We start from the raw sequence: 15820 nt of genomic DNA, 5'->3' as shown, positions 1-15820 counted from the left end.
AGTTAGCATGCAAATTAAGGTTAATTTATTAATCATATGGAAATATATGAAAGATATGAAAATTATGATGTATCATAAACAAGAACTATGCAGAGTATTTACCTTTCAAATCAGTCATATTCAGATCTCTGTTCACACAGCCCCTAAGGACTTACTTGCTGTAATAGTTACTCTCTCCATGTAGTTCTTACACTTCACTGACGGCCAAGGCCAGAGGTTATAGTGTTGTCATGAGGTCTCTCCCCCCTCATATTAATGTTAGTTAACTTAAAGTTGTTTAATTATAAATGCAATACATGCTCACTTAAAAAAGCAATCTTAGAGTGTTTAAAAATAAACAGTAAAAATTCCTTCTGTTTTCTTCCTTAGGAAGGATCACTTTTAACATTCAATGTGTGTCTTCTGTTTTCTAAGTGAGCACGCACCCACATACATATCCACATACACATCAAACAATACTGTGCATTCTCCTTTGTAAGTCTGTATACCTCATTCTTTGTGAATGTTGGATAAAATTCTAATTATGTATTTTCTATAATCTAAACATTTCCCCACTGAGCCATTTTTTTTAAACTTTCATATGTAATTAGAATCCGTATTCATTTTCCTTACAGAATGGATCTGCTAACTCAAAGGAATGCACATTTACATTCTAATGGATACTGACAAAATGTCCTTGGACCAAATGACATTCCTACCCTCAAAGAAGCCTTTAAGATTTATTTACTAATAAATTTAATGATTTATTCATTAGGGATGAAACTTCAGGCCATTTTTAACTCTATGCACAAACACATATGCACACTCTGAACTTTGGGAAATGTATGTGTGTTATAGAAGTCTGAAGATTACTACTATATGCCCTACTTTACATAGATGATATCATGATATGCAGTTTACCTTATTTGTCAGCAGATTGTTTTTATCAAACACATCTGTGTAGTTTTTATAACTGGGGTATAAGTTTTTGACAGCTTTAATTTCATCACGATTTTCACTTATATGGCTCTGTAAGAAAAGAAATAATATTTTTAAGTTTTAAAATGTAAAATCCCATTAGAAATTATACTTCCTACCCCAAAATGAAATGGATGGTTTTTACTTGCCTATGTAAGGGACCACATAGAAACAAAATGAAAATTGTGCTTTTTATTTAAAATGATTCTTAAATATATAACATTTATATGACAAAGACACTATGAATATATAATTACATGAAGATGTAATATTCTGACCCTAACCCATGTAACATTCTTCTGACAAAGTCTTTTCAAATTCCAAACTATAGCAAGAATAAATAAAACTAAAAAGTACTCCTTGAAGAGAGTCAAGAGCCTAACTATTCATGGTCACCTGCCTCTTCTGGTATTGGCCACTTAAGAAGAGGATTCATTGGTCATCAAAGGATAGAGCATGATTTACTCATAGGAAAGCTGAAGTCTGAATTAAAAGGCTGAATTTTAGCCCAAGTTCTAACTCTAGTTTGTGTCTTAGGGGGAGTCAGTTCTTTTCTTTGGCTAGATGAGTGATTTTCCAAGTTCTTTTAGCTTTAGATGTGCTATTCTTACAAAATTCATAGAAATCCAATAGGGAGAAGGCATAAACAAGTTGCTTCTCAGGATGAAGCAGGATTAGGACTCTGGGACCCTGTCCCCATTGTCAGCTTCCAGAGTGGGTTCTTCTGCAGGAAAGTTTGAAAGTAACAGAGCTGGACAGTCCTGCAGTTGTCAAGAAAGAGCCCATAATAATCCACACACAAGCAAGACAAGTGAGTCCTGGCCTCCACACTGACCTTTCTCCAGGGCACCACAAAACCTGAGATGGCATAAAGTGTTTTTGAGACACAAGTGTCACCACCTCAACCCCTCATCTAAAACAAAAATCAATTCAGATCAACTGGTGATGAGCATATATTATGGGAAGTAACTCATGAGCAAGTTACCACTTCCAAGAACAGCAATGCCATTTCCCTTTCTCCTTGAGGTGGAGTATGCATAGCGAAATCAATTTTTAAAACAGCAATGTACTAAAACCCAAGTGTTTCACCTAGAGGATGAGCTCTATCCCTGGCCTTGAGGAAATCCAGACGAGTGAAGAAATTGGCATGGGCCCATCAGAAAAGAAAGGACAACCAGATGATCTGTGTCATTCTGATAAATTTCAGTAAATGCGCATTTACACGTATATACACTCTCCGTGACTATATACTTGATTTTGTTGATGGGGTTCAGGACACAGTAACCCAAAATATGGTACCTTGGAATACTGGATATTTTAAGCCAAAGGAGTTTGAGGAAATGGCAGAAGCAGGAAGGTCACCCTGATCTTGTCCCCACCTTCTTCCCTGAAACAGGTATCAGAGGTGCCTGCCCTATACCTACAAGAAAGGAGCATCCTTATCTCTGACGACAAAGGGAACCAAGAAGAACTCGCTAAGTCTCCCCCAGTTTACTGCACTTACCTCATGCTCCTTAAGCTATCGTGTTCCTCCAGGGCTGTGCACCTGTCATCACACCCAGCACAAAAATACTCAGGTCTGTTTCTTTGTGACTTCATTTCTTTATGAAGGCTCCCATCATGTAAAACTTGCGTGAAATAAATTTACATGCTTTTCTCTTGTTAATCTGTCTTTGTTAGTTTAGTTTTCAGACTAGCCAGGGACCCAAAGAAGGTCAAGCATAATTTTTTCCTCACCTACAATTGCATGGGATTGAATTGAAAATTCAAATATCACAGCCCACCAAATAAAAATAAAAATAATGGGGAAAGATGACAACAGTTAATGAGCCCTAACAAGATCAATCTTTTTTTTTTTTTAAATCCTCCACCCTACAAACTGATAAAGGATCAATGTGTTGGCTCTTCCCAACTTGCTCTTTGTTTTAAGACAGTCAGCTCTTAAAAGGGAAAATTTTAGTGCAGTATGTAATGAAGCTTGGATGGGGGAAGGGGAGCTCCCAACTCCCAATTTTAGCCCAGCTGGAAGCTTTATAAACTGTTTTATTCCTAAACTGCAACTGCTTAATGACAAAGTAAGATATCCTTTTTTTGTTCCTGATTTTAAATTAAGAAACTTGGAACAAAAAGGCTTTTAAATCCATTTTTGTAAGGTAGAAATTAGGTTCTTTTTGCTTTTCAAATAATAGATGGTTCCTCCAAAAATGAAGGACTAGAACACTGAGGAAGTATAAAAAGAGAAGCAGGAAAGAAATGTATTAAGTGTATCCTACAGAGAACAGGTAACCAGTCTGTCATTGATCCTGCTTGGTTACTTAAGATGCCTTCCTCTCTCAAGCCAGATAAGAGGAGACTGAGGGTAAAAGGAATTTCAGGTTTCTTACCTGAAAAATTAAAGAACTGGATTTAGGTGATGTCTGTAAGGGCCCTTATGTCCTATGATGCTAAATCTTGAGGTGATCTTGGTAGGCTAAGGGCAGGCTGCCCCAAGATGTACCACTCTGGCATGCAGATTATTTTGAGCTAAAAACCAGTCAAGGCTCAAAAGACTCAGGAATAACTTTTGAACTTCCTCCTCACCAACTAAAAGAATTTGCTATAGGAGGCCTGTCCCAGAAAGGTGCTATCACCATAGATAACTATCGTAAGGGATTAGCAGTGGTAGACAGGGAGGAATCTAGCAAAGCCTCTCTGTGTCCCATTGTCTCTGGATGGTTCAGCAAACACTCTCTTTATCTTCCAGTGAGTTACCTTATTCGCCTTGAAGCCTCAGACCCCTATCTCTTACTCCTTCGTCCAGGATATATATATATATATACACACACACACACACACACACACATCACCTTGCCTTCCTGTCTTTGGAATTCTTCATACTTAACGTGGATTCCCTGTGTGCACATAATAAATTTGATTTTCTCCTGTTAATCTGCCTCATGTCACGTTAATTGCCAACCAAAAGAACTAAGAGGGGAGAGTGGAAACCTACCTCCACCGCAATCTCAGTAGGAGAACTGGAGACTACCAGCTTACTGCCAGAATTTAGGGTACAGAGAAGTCCTGCAGGACTGGACAGAGACACAAACAGGAGAAAAATGCCCACCTGAATGTGCAAATCACGGGTCTTCGCAATGTTTCCAAGTTCACCCAATAAAGTCTCAGAGCATGAAAGGGGAAAGCGTGGTGTCACTATGGGCTGCACCCTAGAATACTAAAAATAATCAAAAACACTCGGTAAGGAAACTGTGGCTATCTGAATGTGTAGCATACCCCCAAATGCATATCTTACGACAAGATGATTTTATGTCTTCTTTTCTGTGGACAGTCCCCTCTCTAAGAGAGGGTGGAAGTGCTGGGTTTCATGGAAATGGCTCACAGATGAGCACAAGGGTATATTCTGTGGCACCAAGTTCAACAGAAGGAAGATCCATCCCAAATGAAAGACACGTGAAGGCACAGACAAGGCCCAGACTGGGCAGCTTTTATGAAAAGAATTAGGAGGCAGAGGAGATGTTCTAAAGGAGAATGCTGGGGAGACTAAAAATGAAGTGGTGGCCTGTTCCCCTTGCTACATCATGCTGGCCATGGCATCCGTGAGCACTGTCTAGTGAGCTGCAGGCATGGCTCTGATGTCACCTGAGTGAATGGCTGAGCAGCAGAGACAGACTCGTAGAGGGGTGGCAAGGATAAGGATCCGCAAAGTTGCACCTAGGTCTCCCAAGATAAGATTGAAAGAAATACTGAAGTTTCCTGTGGCTTCCAATCAGATCTTTAAAAATGATGAGGGAAGAGTCTGGCTTGCCATCGTAGAGACTGCACACCAGAGCCACAGACCAGCCTGGAGGTGGGGCAGAAAACAGCACAACAGCACTGCCTCCGTAGGCTCAGCAACATCGGGGCGCTGCAGAGGGGGCGCCGGCTGAGCGCCTGCAGGCCATGTGACATGCCACACGTACATGGACCACGGCCGTCTGTGGCTGGGACATCAGGGCTGGACACCACCTGTGTTTCAGACCAGATCAGGGGTACAAGAGGCCAGAGCCAGTGGTGATGTGGCCAACAAACTGTGCCACAACTTCCAGTTGCCACCAATTTGTCTACATCCATGAAGCCCTCTCCCACTTCCCCACAGACCTGTCCAATGAAATTAGAAGGTCCCAGAGGAGAGGGAGGGAAAACCCTGAGAAAGTAAAATGCCTGACCTCACTGAGCTGAGTTGATATGTCCACCATGAAAACAATTTAAGGTTCAAGAAAAATACTTCTGCATGCACAGAATAAGCCATACACACACAGACTAACCTCTGCCAAACAACTTAATGAATCCTACAGCTAACACGAAAGCAATCCAGAAATGAGCCAGGAACAAGTTTACTTACGTTCCTTTGGAGCATTTCTGACACAAATCTGAAATAAGGCAACAAATGGGAAGTTAGAAAATTTAGGCATTTCTCAAATAAGTTTTTTAAAAGGGTGAAAACATGATCCTTACATGTCCTGATTTCCACGCAAACATTTCTAATGCTGCACATGTTTCACCACCACTAATTAAAGATTAAAAAGCAGTAATTATTCTGCTTTCTCATCTGCAGCCAGAGAGATGAAATACAAAATCACAGGAAGTGCAGTTTTATCATCTAACATCAGCTGGGCTGTTTGCAAATATTCCCACAGCACTCAAGTGTTCTGCTAACACTTAAGCTCTGTCTGGGGGAATATCGTAATATGTTACGTTCTACGGATGTTAAGAGTTGTCGAGTCCTTTGCACCTGGAGGTGTTTAAGAGCCATGGGGCCTTCTACTCCTGGTTTCCCTAGAGTGGAAGCTACTTGCTCACACGGTAGCATCATTTATTGCCAAAGGCCGAGTCCTTCTGGGCAGTGATGCTGGATTAAGGCAGAAGGAACAGGCCAGACATGGTTGTGAAATGGGTAATGACAGGAGTGGTAATCTTACCAGTTGTATCTGTAGGGTCTATGAAATAGCTATTTCTGCCCTGGCTGGAAATATTTATGAGCTATAGCTTCCTGCCTTCTGGTCTTCCTTTGTTGAAGAATAAAATGCGAATTGGGGTCCACTGTCCCCCCTCCACCACAGATTCAGAGAAAAGTTGAGCATGTGGCCAGATGCTAAGGGGAAGGTGTGTGCTGCTTCCTTCTCCCTGTGGGCACACAGCAGCCCCTAAGCCACCCTCTTCAGAGGACACACTTAAGGTGAAGGAGGCCTGGAGAATGGAGAGAAGTTGGACTTCTTAAATTTGTATCAGGATATATTATATGGTCTTGGGGAGACTTAAATCTAAAGAATTTTTTTTTGGTATCTCTTGGATGTTGAATGTCATACAACACAATTCCTTGTCAAATCCTCAAGGCACCATGGAAGAGCCATTAAAGAAATACAGAAAAAATACGTACAGGATCAGTGGCATAGCCCCATGTAAAATGAAAAGAACATAACAAATGCTCAGGATCTCCGGCAGCAGAATAACCCACAACCCAAAGTAATTTACCAAGCAGGCCACACACACTTAACACAAGTCTGACCTACAGGAGAAGCCAAGATATGTAATGAAGGACAGGGAGTGCATAAATCATTTACTTAAAAAAAAATCCTTCATTTTATAAAGGGATTTGCCCTAGGACTCCTATAACAAGTTCCCAGAGGCTTTGAAATATAATTTGGTATATGGAAACACTGCTGACATGCAACATTTTCCTTAGGATCGGACCAATTTCATAAAGTTAGACAAACTGACACAGTGACAGATGTGCACACTCTGCCTGGGTTAGACAGGTTCCTTCTCTCCGTCTCCAGCTCCAACCACAAGGCAAACCGAGACAAACGTACCTCTCTGTTTCCTTGACTGATTCCTCAGTAGTTTCCTTGTATTCTGGAACAGTGTCATTCAAATCCATGCAGACTTTGCCCACAAATGCCCGCTGCCCAAATTTATCTGTGAGGCACACACCGAAAGAATATAAAGTCATGTTTCTTTCCCAAACTGTACCTTTCAGGAGCCTTCTAAAAACATATAAAATTAAAATCAGGTTAAAAAATATGTGAGAATGTAAAAGGTTGTCACACCATTTAAGAACAGTAACAACAAAACCCTGATCAATTCTGTAAGTAGTAAGGGTTCTTCCGTTGGCCCCTTACTCCTCTGATTCCTCCTAGGATGAAGGATATCATTTGTTTAAGGTCTAAAACAGATGTGCCCAGTGGCCTCTGCTTCATGCAGGGTTACAGGGAATATACCCAATGATGTATATAAAGCGTCTGGCGCGCAGGGCTTGGGAGAGATACTGCCGCTATCTTTAACTGTAGCAGTGCCAATATTATCATCTGTGGGGAATTTAACTTAGTCCTGCTAGCAGTACTCAGCACTGCGGAACCTAATGCTCATCAGAGGTAAGAGAGAAATTCTATTTCAGCTAGAAAATTGATGCTACATGAGGTAATGTTAAATTTTTTAACAGTGTCTCCACCTCTGTCATAAGAGTCTTTCAGAAGTCTTTCTACTTCTCTCTTTCCCCTGTAATTCTTTTTAACACCCAGCCATTAGATTACTCTTCCTTAAAACACCACCTTCATCACGTACCTCATCTGGCTTAAAACGTTTTGAGTCTTTGATGCATATTTGAATCTCCAGTAGTCTGAACCATCCCATCTACCCAGCCTCTCCCATCCCACTGTGCAATGAATCTTTTCTTCTAGTTCAGATACCCTCTTTTCTGCCTCCTGTATCCACTGTGGGTGTTCCTGTCTCCCTACCCAGACCCCCATGTCGTGCCTGTCTGAAAGGCACTTTCCTATCTCTTCACTTTATCTTCCCTTTAAAGACCAATTTAAAGGTCCCTTCACTGAAGTTTTCCCACATGATCTGATTCTGGGCTCATTCTGCCTCCTCCAAAATTGTCAATATTTGCTTTCAGTGTCACCCTTGAGGTCTTAGGCATAAACTACCTTGGTCAGCAAGCAGTAGCATCAGCACATCAGTCAATAGTATTTACTGAGCACCTGCTATGTGCTAGGTACTGTGCTGGGTACAAGTTTTGGAATCATCAATCTAAATCCAGTCTCAGCTCTGCTTACTAGCTGTGTGACTTGGGCATGTTACGTGACCTCTCTGAGCGTCAGTTTATCCATCCGTAACATAAGGACACAGACAACAGCCCCAGAAGGCTGTTTGCAGCTGAGCTGAACTAATCCATGTAGGGTTCTTTGCACAATACCAACATCTAGTAAGAGCATTACTGCTGTTACTAAAGTTATTAATCACTGAGCGTACTCTTCAGTTAATCCATCTGGCTCCTCAAGGGCAAAGACTATTTTCCACTTCACCGTGTTTCCAGCGTCGAGCACAGTGCCCTAAGTCTAGCCAACAGCCAAGACCTATCTGTTGATTATAATAAACTGTTGACATAGCTACAATTAGTAAACCTGCTCCAAAAAGCCTCAAATTAATATACCAAATCAGACCCATACACCTCATTCTGCAACCAAAAACAAGAAGTAAATAATCAGATTACTTAAAACAACAGAAAAAGTTGAAGGGCCACAGTGATACACAAGTACCTAACTGCAAGAACTGCAGTGCTCAGATTGTAGCAATTAAAAGGCAGGACTGCTCACAAGTGCAAGTCACTGCCCGCATGGTCTGGCTGGCTGCTTCATGTGCCTGTAAGTCATCCTTTCATCTCCTCACCTGTAATTTCCGCAAGGAGCAGCGATGCGTCAGTGTGAATTGTTCCAAAGTAACAAGCTGTGGTTGTGCCGTTCTTTAGTGTTCTCCTCTAAAAATAAATCACAGAAACCATGAGTTGCCTGCGCCCAGAAAAGTCACATGGCATTTACAGATGAAAATAGAATTCTAGTTTTCAGTTTTAAGAGGTTTTTATTTAAAGGCATGCCATCTTGATATGAAATATAGTTAAGGTAAATGGCAAAAGTATTTATATTTCAAATGTGTTAGCTGGAGGAAAGGTTGATGCTTTTGATTTCCTAGATTCACACATTTCTGTGTTACAGAATGTATAAAATATGATACTAATTAATTTCTTATTTTTTAGGATTCTTTAAGGATTTATTGCATCTGGCAATAAATAAATAAGATTTTTCTAGTGATCTCAGGATAAAATTATTCAGCCAGACTTCTAGTTCAACCTGGCAGATTAATCACATGTATCCATCTATCTTCCTCCACAAATCACTAAAATAAAGGAGTATAAAATTTATAAACCCATATGGAGAGAGGAGATGTGAGCAGAGGAAACATTTCACCATCTTCTTGGAAGGAAAGAACACGGATAAGAACCTGGAGGCAGCTCGGAAAGAGAGAATCGCGTGGTTGTTAACAGGGAATTGGCTGAAAGTCTGTTTACAGATGATTAAACCCTGGCAGGACCCATCTCTTCCCTGCTGAGATCAGCCAACCACCCCTAACCTGTTCCTTGCAGAAGAAATTCGCTCTTTGTTGAAACTGGATAGTATTTAGAGAGTACAGGCCCAAAAGCACAAGGTGAGGCACAGGCTGAAAACAACGGGTTTAAGTGGGTATCTGGCTGACCTCTGGGATCCGTGGTCATCTTCCCTCAAATGCCACATGTACTACTTCTACCAATCCTGGCAGGACTGAAGGATTTCTTCTTAGAAAAGATGAATGGCTCTAAGAAAGACGTCCTCACAATGACATTTAGGACCTACAATTGTAAGGGCTGTTCCCTGCCTTCACTGTTCATCCTACAGTTCACCAGTCAACAAGGGCCACCCCAGATCTTCCAGTCAGCATGTTAGAGCATCACACTTAAATATACATGTACATTTAAGGTTCAATGAATACTGAAGGAAAACTACTATAAAAAAGGAAGAATCTGGAAAAAAATATCAGAGGAAACAGGCAACCTGTAGGGTCATAAGGAAGCTTGATTTAAAAAAAAAAACTATGATTAACATCCTCAAAGAAATAAGATACTGTATCCACAAGAACAGAATGCGATGGAAATCAGAGAACAAGAGCTCGCTGAAAGTAAAAATACCAAAAATGAAATATGAGAGTCAACAAAAGGGTTAAATTAAAAGAGAATTTCTTAGGGAAGACAAACTGTCAAGGGTGAAAAGAAAAGAAAAATATGCTCAATCTGGGAGGATTAACATTTAGAATAAGAACTCTAAAAATTTTTTTAAGAAAAGGAAATGGGTGAAATTATTTGAGAAATAATATTAGTCTCCAAACTGAAAATCATCATAGAATGCTCAGCTCAGTGAGTGAGAAACAGAAGCCAAATAAAGAACATAATTGTGAGATATTAACTCTGCAAGTAAAAACAAGATACCAAAAGCTTCCAGAGAGAGAAAACCAGTCACAGACAGACAACAGGAGTCACAGTGGTACTGGTGTTCTCACCAGTGATGCTGAAAGCTGAACAATGCCTTCCAAATTCTGGAGGGAAGTTATTTTTAAAGTAGAATTTTATACCCTGATAAATTATCAGTCAAGTGTGAAGGTAGAATAGCGATATGATTAGAGACACAAAGACGTGAACATCTCTCCCCTTTAAGAGCTTAGAAAGCTCCTAAAGGAGTCTTTTAACAAAATGTGAAAGTGATGCAAAAAAAAAAAAAAAGAATTCTTGGATCCAGAAAATGGGAAGTAAACACAGAGAAGAAGCAAAGGGAATGCCCAGAATACAGCAGCGCTGGAGACAATCACAACCAGAGTGAAACACAGAAAGGGAGGCAGTGGGGAAGATTTTAGGAAAGAAAATGGAACTGATAGTGTCTGACTTACCCGAGCACTTGGAAGAGTACTGATTGACCTGAGTCGGGTCTGTCTCAAGCGGAAGCGTTTTTTTCTTCTTTTTTTAAATTTTAAGACTTTAATTTTTTAGAACAGTTTTAGGTTCACAGCAAAATTGAGAGGAAGGTACAGAGATATCCCATATACCCCCAGCCCCGACACAGAGCGGAAGCATTTTAAAGGGCAGAGGAAAAAGTGCACTGGAGTTCCTACTTGCTTCTTGCATAATAGGAGCTATGTGACCTCGAGAAAGTTGCTTTACGTTCTCAACATCAGTTTTCTCATTTATGAAATAAAGGGACCCTTTTGACTGGAATGGGGGTGGGTTAGAAACGTAAATGTCTGCAGGAGGAAAAGAGTTTGGATTTAAGATGATAGGGAAGAACATGCCCTATGGCGGCAGCCTCTACTCAGCTTCAGCCAATTGTTTAAAAAAATGAGAGACCAGTGATGTCAGTCCTGAAGATCAAGATAATTAGGAAAACTGGATTTTTATGTCAATCTTTTCAAAGTTTAACACACTTTGCACATGAAATAAAATATGTCTGGCTGTCAGTGAAGGATGTTTAGAGCCTGTCAGCTATAGAAAAGGGTGAGCTACCCTTGTATCAGAATCACACACCCAAAAGAAAGGTTAACACCATGACAGAGGCATCAAATTCAATACCTAGCAATCAGAAAAGTGCCTGGATACTAGTGTGTGCTTAGTAAATATTACTGAATGAACACCTAGGGAAGCAGAATTACCAATGCAACAAGAGGCATAAAATGAATTAAAATGAGCATTGTTACATGTATAGGATAGGACTTTGTATCCTTGAAAGAGCAACAGGCCTGAGAGTGAGTAGCACTGCCTGAGAACAGTAACACTGAGAGTGAATTAATAACTTGCAAAGTTGAGCCACTGGCATTCTCTAAGAATGTAGCACAAAGTGTATACAGACCTTTCACCATTTTTCTAAGAGTTGATACCATAAGAAGGAGCAGATTAGAGAGAAGAATATAGTAAAAGTAAGAGAAAGAAACAGGGAGAGAGGGCAGGGTGGGTAGGGGAAGCAGGAGGAGGGGAAAAAAATACTTAAACACTTAAAGCCAAAAGTTTGTAATAAACTAATAAGCACATAGACCCCTCTCGGTTTTATTTTATTTTTTCCTCCTTTTTTCCCCTCCTTGCTGTGATTTTGTGACTCATTTTCTTCTCTTGTAGACAATGCAATTTTAAGATATCTCTAACCCTTTTTTAGAACAATGCAAGGTATAAATAAACTTTGAAAATAAAAAGATTTGGTGTGGTTAACACAATTCATTAACACAGTGCACCAGCAACTTCATACATAGCTTCAGTCCTCAGTCTTCCTGGTGTCATGTGGATGCCAGCTAAATACGTAAGATCCACAGTTACACTGCATTTATACTTAAGCGAGGCAAGTGTATAAACGATAGCACTTGCTTTTACTCTTCAAGGCTTGACTGATGCCAAGACCTGGGAAACTGGCAGAGTGGCCAAGTCACTGTGTAAGGCTTATAAAACTGTCATCATCATATAGCCATCACTTTAAGAGAAAAACCATCTAAGGGTCCAACAAAAAATGTTCAGACTGTGCTGAACAAGAGGTAGTGGTCAGATAAGATATTTTCAGCTTTAATTCTCAACTGCAGAAGCGGTTGCTGGTTGCTGAGTGGATTGGGCATAGGGCTGGAGTAGGAAAAAAGGGAACTGATTTTCTTGAGAGGGTAGAAGAAAGGACATTTTCAGAGCCTTCAATGTATAGTGGGCACACGCCACAGCCACTGCTCCGACTGAGCCAGCTCCACAGTTCCCTCTAGTGGTTATAACTCTCATCACAGTCCCACAGGCCCCGCAAGAGGGGGCCTTCCTATTTCCCCTACCAAAATAGTGTGGTATCTTAATTTTAGATTTCCTCAGGTATTTTTAAAGCAGATACATATGTCAGGCACTATTTTAAGAACCTAACAAGTATTAACTTGCTTAATTATCATAACAATCCTATGAAGTAGGTACTATCATTATCTCCATTTCTTTAAAAAAATTTATTTTCTTACAGACTGAGAAAATGAGTCACAGAACTTTCCAAAGGTTACACAGCTATTCCATATGGCACCCAGAAGAGCACTGTGGATTGGCAGGAGTAAAGGAACACACATATGCATTAAGCCCAAATTTAGTAAAGTAAAACACAAGAAGGAAAAGACAGTAATGAGAACCCAGGGGATCTGGGGATTTAGATTCAACTTGTCTCTTTGTTAGTGACTAGCTATGTAGGTGAAGTGGCCACAAACTCACTCAAAGAACTAAAAAAAGTCTCTACAGTCCGTTATGACCTTAACCGCCTGTGACTTACACCGTAAATCTGCCCCCAAGAAATGGATGTTTCTGTAGCTGACTGAGCGTAACACCAGCACTCACAAGCAGGATACTTACGACAACTCTGGTGTACACTTCTTCTGCAAAGTCGATGCTCTGGAATTTGTGTTCTGTAGGAAACGTGTACTTGGTCAGCCACTCCAAAAGTGGCAGGTCTACATTACTCCCAGCAAAAGAGTACTGAGGGGCATGAATGTGTGTATCAACCAGCCCAGGCATGAAGAACTCACTGGAAATTAAGAAGAAGAGAAAAGAATTTAATAACATCTTCTAATCACGTTTTCTCTAGACAGTGCTTTGTTTATCCCACCGAGGTTTAGAGCAGATGCAATCAGATGAATGTAAATGATCCTATTATTTAGAGGTCAGGAAATAAAAATGGAACTCTGCTAGGAGAGACAGAGTCCTAGATTGGAATGGCTGGTGTAAAGTTAACCAAAGACAATGATGAAAGGAGGAAAAAGCACAGCACTGAGCAGAAGCAAAGCAGTCACTGCACCAGCAAGGAGTGAAGACACAATTTAATCATATGACTTTGTCCTCACAACTGGGGTTTGTAGGACAGCGAGCAAAGATGTGAGAGGAGGTCAAAACTTCTAGAGCCATGATGAGGAAATACACACAAGTCACTAAACAGAGTAGCCACCATTTTAGTCCCAATGGTCATCTTGACCTTGGTTGAATGCAAAAATTCTAGTCCTTTTCCATGTGATGTAGGAGCTGAGTTCTGAAACAGAAGCAGCAAGAGCAAACTGAGGCTGGTTAGGGACAGGCAATCTGAGAAGATCCAGTCAAAGTGTTTTGACAGCCGTTCTCCAGATGCTTCTGAATACTCCTGTTTCTCCACCAATTAATTTTGCTATTTCTGTGAATTCTTAAAACACAAGTCCTGGAAACATGTTTAAAATTTTTGATTCTTCTTTTTTTATTGAAGTGTAGTTAATTTACAATATTCTATGTTTCAGGTGTACCACACAGTGATTCATAATTTTTACAGACTGTACTCCATTTTACTCCATTTATAGTGATTATAAATTATTGGCTATATTCTCCATGCTGTACAGTATATCCTTGTGCCTTATCTATTTTATACATAATAGTTCTTACCTCTTAATCACCTATCCCTGACTTGCCCCTCCCGCGACTGGTCACCATGAGTTTGTTCTCTTGATCTTGAGTCTGTTTGTTTTGTTATGCTTGTTCATTTGTATTATTTTTTAGATTCCACATGTAAGTGGAAACATACAGTATTTGTCTTTCTCTGTCTGACTTAAACTAAGTGAAATAACACCTTACAGGTCTGTCTGTGGTCATTGGCCTTTTACAGGCAAAGGGAGTGGCTTCGGCGCTAAAGGCACTTAGGCTCGTAAATCTCCATAAACGGCCTTCCCTGGCTAAGGCCACGGCTCCACCAATGCCACACCCTCTGGCCGAAGCCTGGGCCCTGACCCCAAGATGGGCCAGCAGTGACCTCAGCCTTGGGGAATGTCACACCCTCCCTGCATGGACCATGCCAGAGGGAGATGGCGCAGCCCCTCTCGTCCTCCAGGTCCTGGCCAGCAGCTTAGCACACGCAGAGAATCAAAGGCATGGGGTCAGGCATGGGGGAGCCCAGACACCCTGGGGCTCGGGTCTTTTTTGCCCCCTTGTAAAGAAACAGGATCTATGCAGCTAAGACCTCAGGGCCTAGCCGTCGCCTCTCTCGCTGTGGGAGTTGTCTGTGGGACTGCTGGGAGATGAAGGGTTATAAACAGGTCGGCTGGGGTCAAGCCTGGCGTGGGCCGCCAGGGACCCACTGTTGTAAACAGGACAGCCTGGGCCTGGCATCTCGGTGCTGTTGGTTACAGGGGAGACGGCTCCTTACTAGATTATGTGGGGGCTCCATGATGCCTCCTGCACACAGTGCCAGTAACTCCAAAGAGCCCTAGAGCCGGGAGGGGCCAAATGTTTCCACATCCGGTCTACATTTTCAAAAACACAGGCAGCTGGCTGATGAGGGCTATGCTGCTTTTAGGACAGATGGTTTTGAGTCACTTTGCCTGAAAAATGGGCATGAGCCCAGGGGTCAGGCGCCTGCCTCTGCTCCTTGGTTCTGTCTGTAGGAACAGCCCAGGGGCAGACCTGTTCCTGGGTGTTCAGCATGGGCTTCAGACACAGAATGTATGTTGTTTTGTTTTTGGCAGCGTTGCACGCACCAATGAAGCAGCTTCAGTGTCCTTTGAAAAGCACACGGAATTTTCCGCAGTCTGAATTCCAGGAGAAACGGAGTGCTTATGAGCTGGAGGGTGTGGGGCAGGAAAAATTGAAGCATTCAGAGAAGGTGTGAAAACTGTAAAAAGGACATCTCAAAAGTCTGGTCATTGGTGTGTTTGTGCAAGAAGGGTGGACGTGGGTGTTGAAAGGAGCAAAAATCAACCCTGAAACGTCTGGCCGGGAGGCGGTGGGGGCTTCCTGCAAAGGTGGGGAGGTGCTGTCCAGGCCTACCACTCCAGGGATCTCATGTGGGACCCCAACCCCTCCCAGTCTCCCCAGTGTTTTTAAGAGTTTTCGCAGAGGCACTACCCACAGAACTGAGAGGCAGCCAAATGCTAACGAACACTTAAAGCTTTTCTAAAAAAGAAAAATCCAGCTTACTGGTGTCTAATCACATCCAAACAGACATTTGTTAAAGGACAGTCTGTG

General features: G+C 41.5%; 1 protein-coding gene and 1 long non-coding RNA gene across 2 annotated transcripts in view; one reads left to right on the top strand and one right to left on the bottom strand.

Moving 5' to 3' along the window:
* The window catches only part of LOC116280282 (uncharacterized), a 74127-nt gene extending 71504 nt beyond the window's left edge, over positions 1-2623 (top strand). The window contains exon 4 of the long non-coding RNA XR_012072033.1: positions 2354-2623. This is a non-coding gene — a long non-coding RNA (uncharacterized lncRNA). The remainder of the gene's footprint in view (positions 1-2353) is intronic.
* The window catches only part of GDA (guanine deaminase), an 83435-nt gene that overhangs the window by 22814 nt on the left and 44801 nt on the right, over positions 1-15820 (bottom strand). The window contains exons 3-8 of the mRNA XM_006209363.4: positions 13196-13367; positions 8662-8749; positions 6804-6909; positions 5336-5363; positions 4061-4168; positions 901-1008 (exon numbers count right to left, since the gene is read on the bottom strand). Of these exons, the coding sequence (XP_006209425.2) occupies positions 901-1008; positions 4061-4168; positions 5336-5363; positions 6804-6909; positions 8662-8749; positions 13196-13367 (610 nt within the window). The remainder of the gene's footprint in view (positions 1-900; positions 1009-4060; positions 4169-5335; positions 5364-6803; positions 6910-8661; positions 8750-13195; positions 13368-15820) is intronic.

Source organism: Vicugna pacos, chromosome 4, assembly GCF_048564905.1.
Source record: "Vicugna pacos chromosome 4, VicPac4, whole genome shotgun sequence".
NCBI classification, from domain to species: domain Eukaryota; kingdom Metazoa; phylum Chordata; class Mammalia; order Artiodactyla; family Camelidae; genus Vicugna; species Vicugna pacos.
Note: the sequence above shows the minus strand (reverse complement) of the source record. Positions and strands in the feature narration are given on the sequence as shown.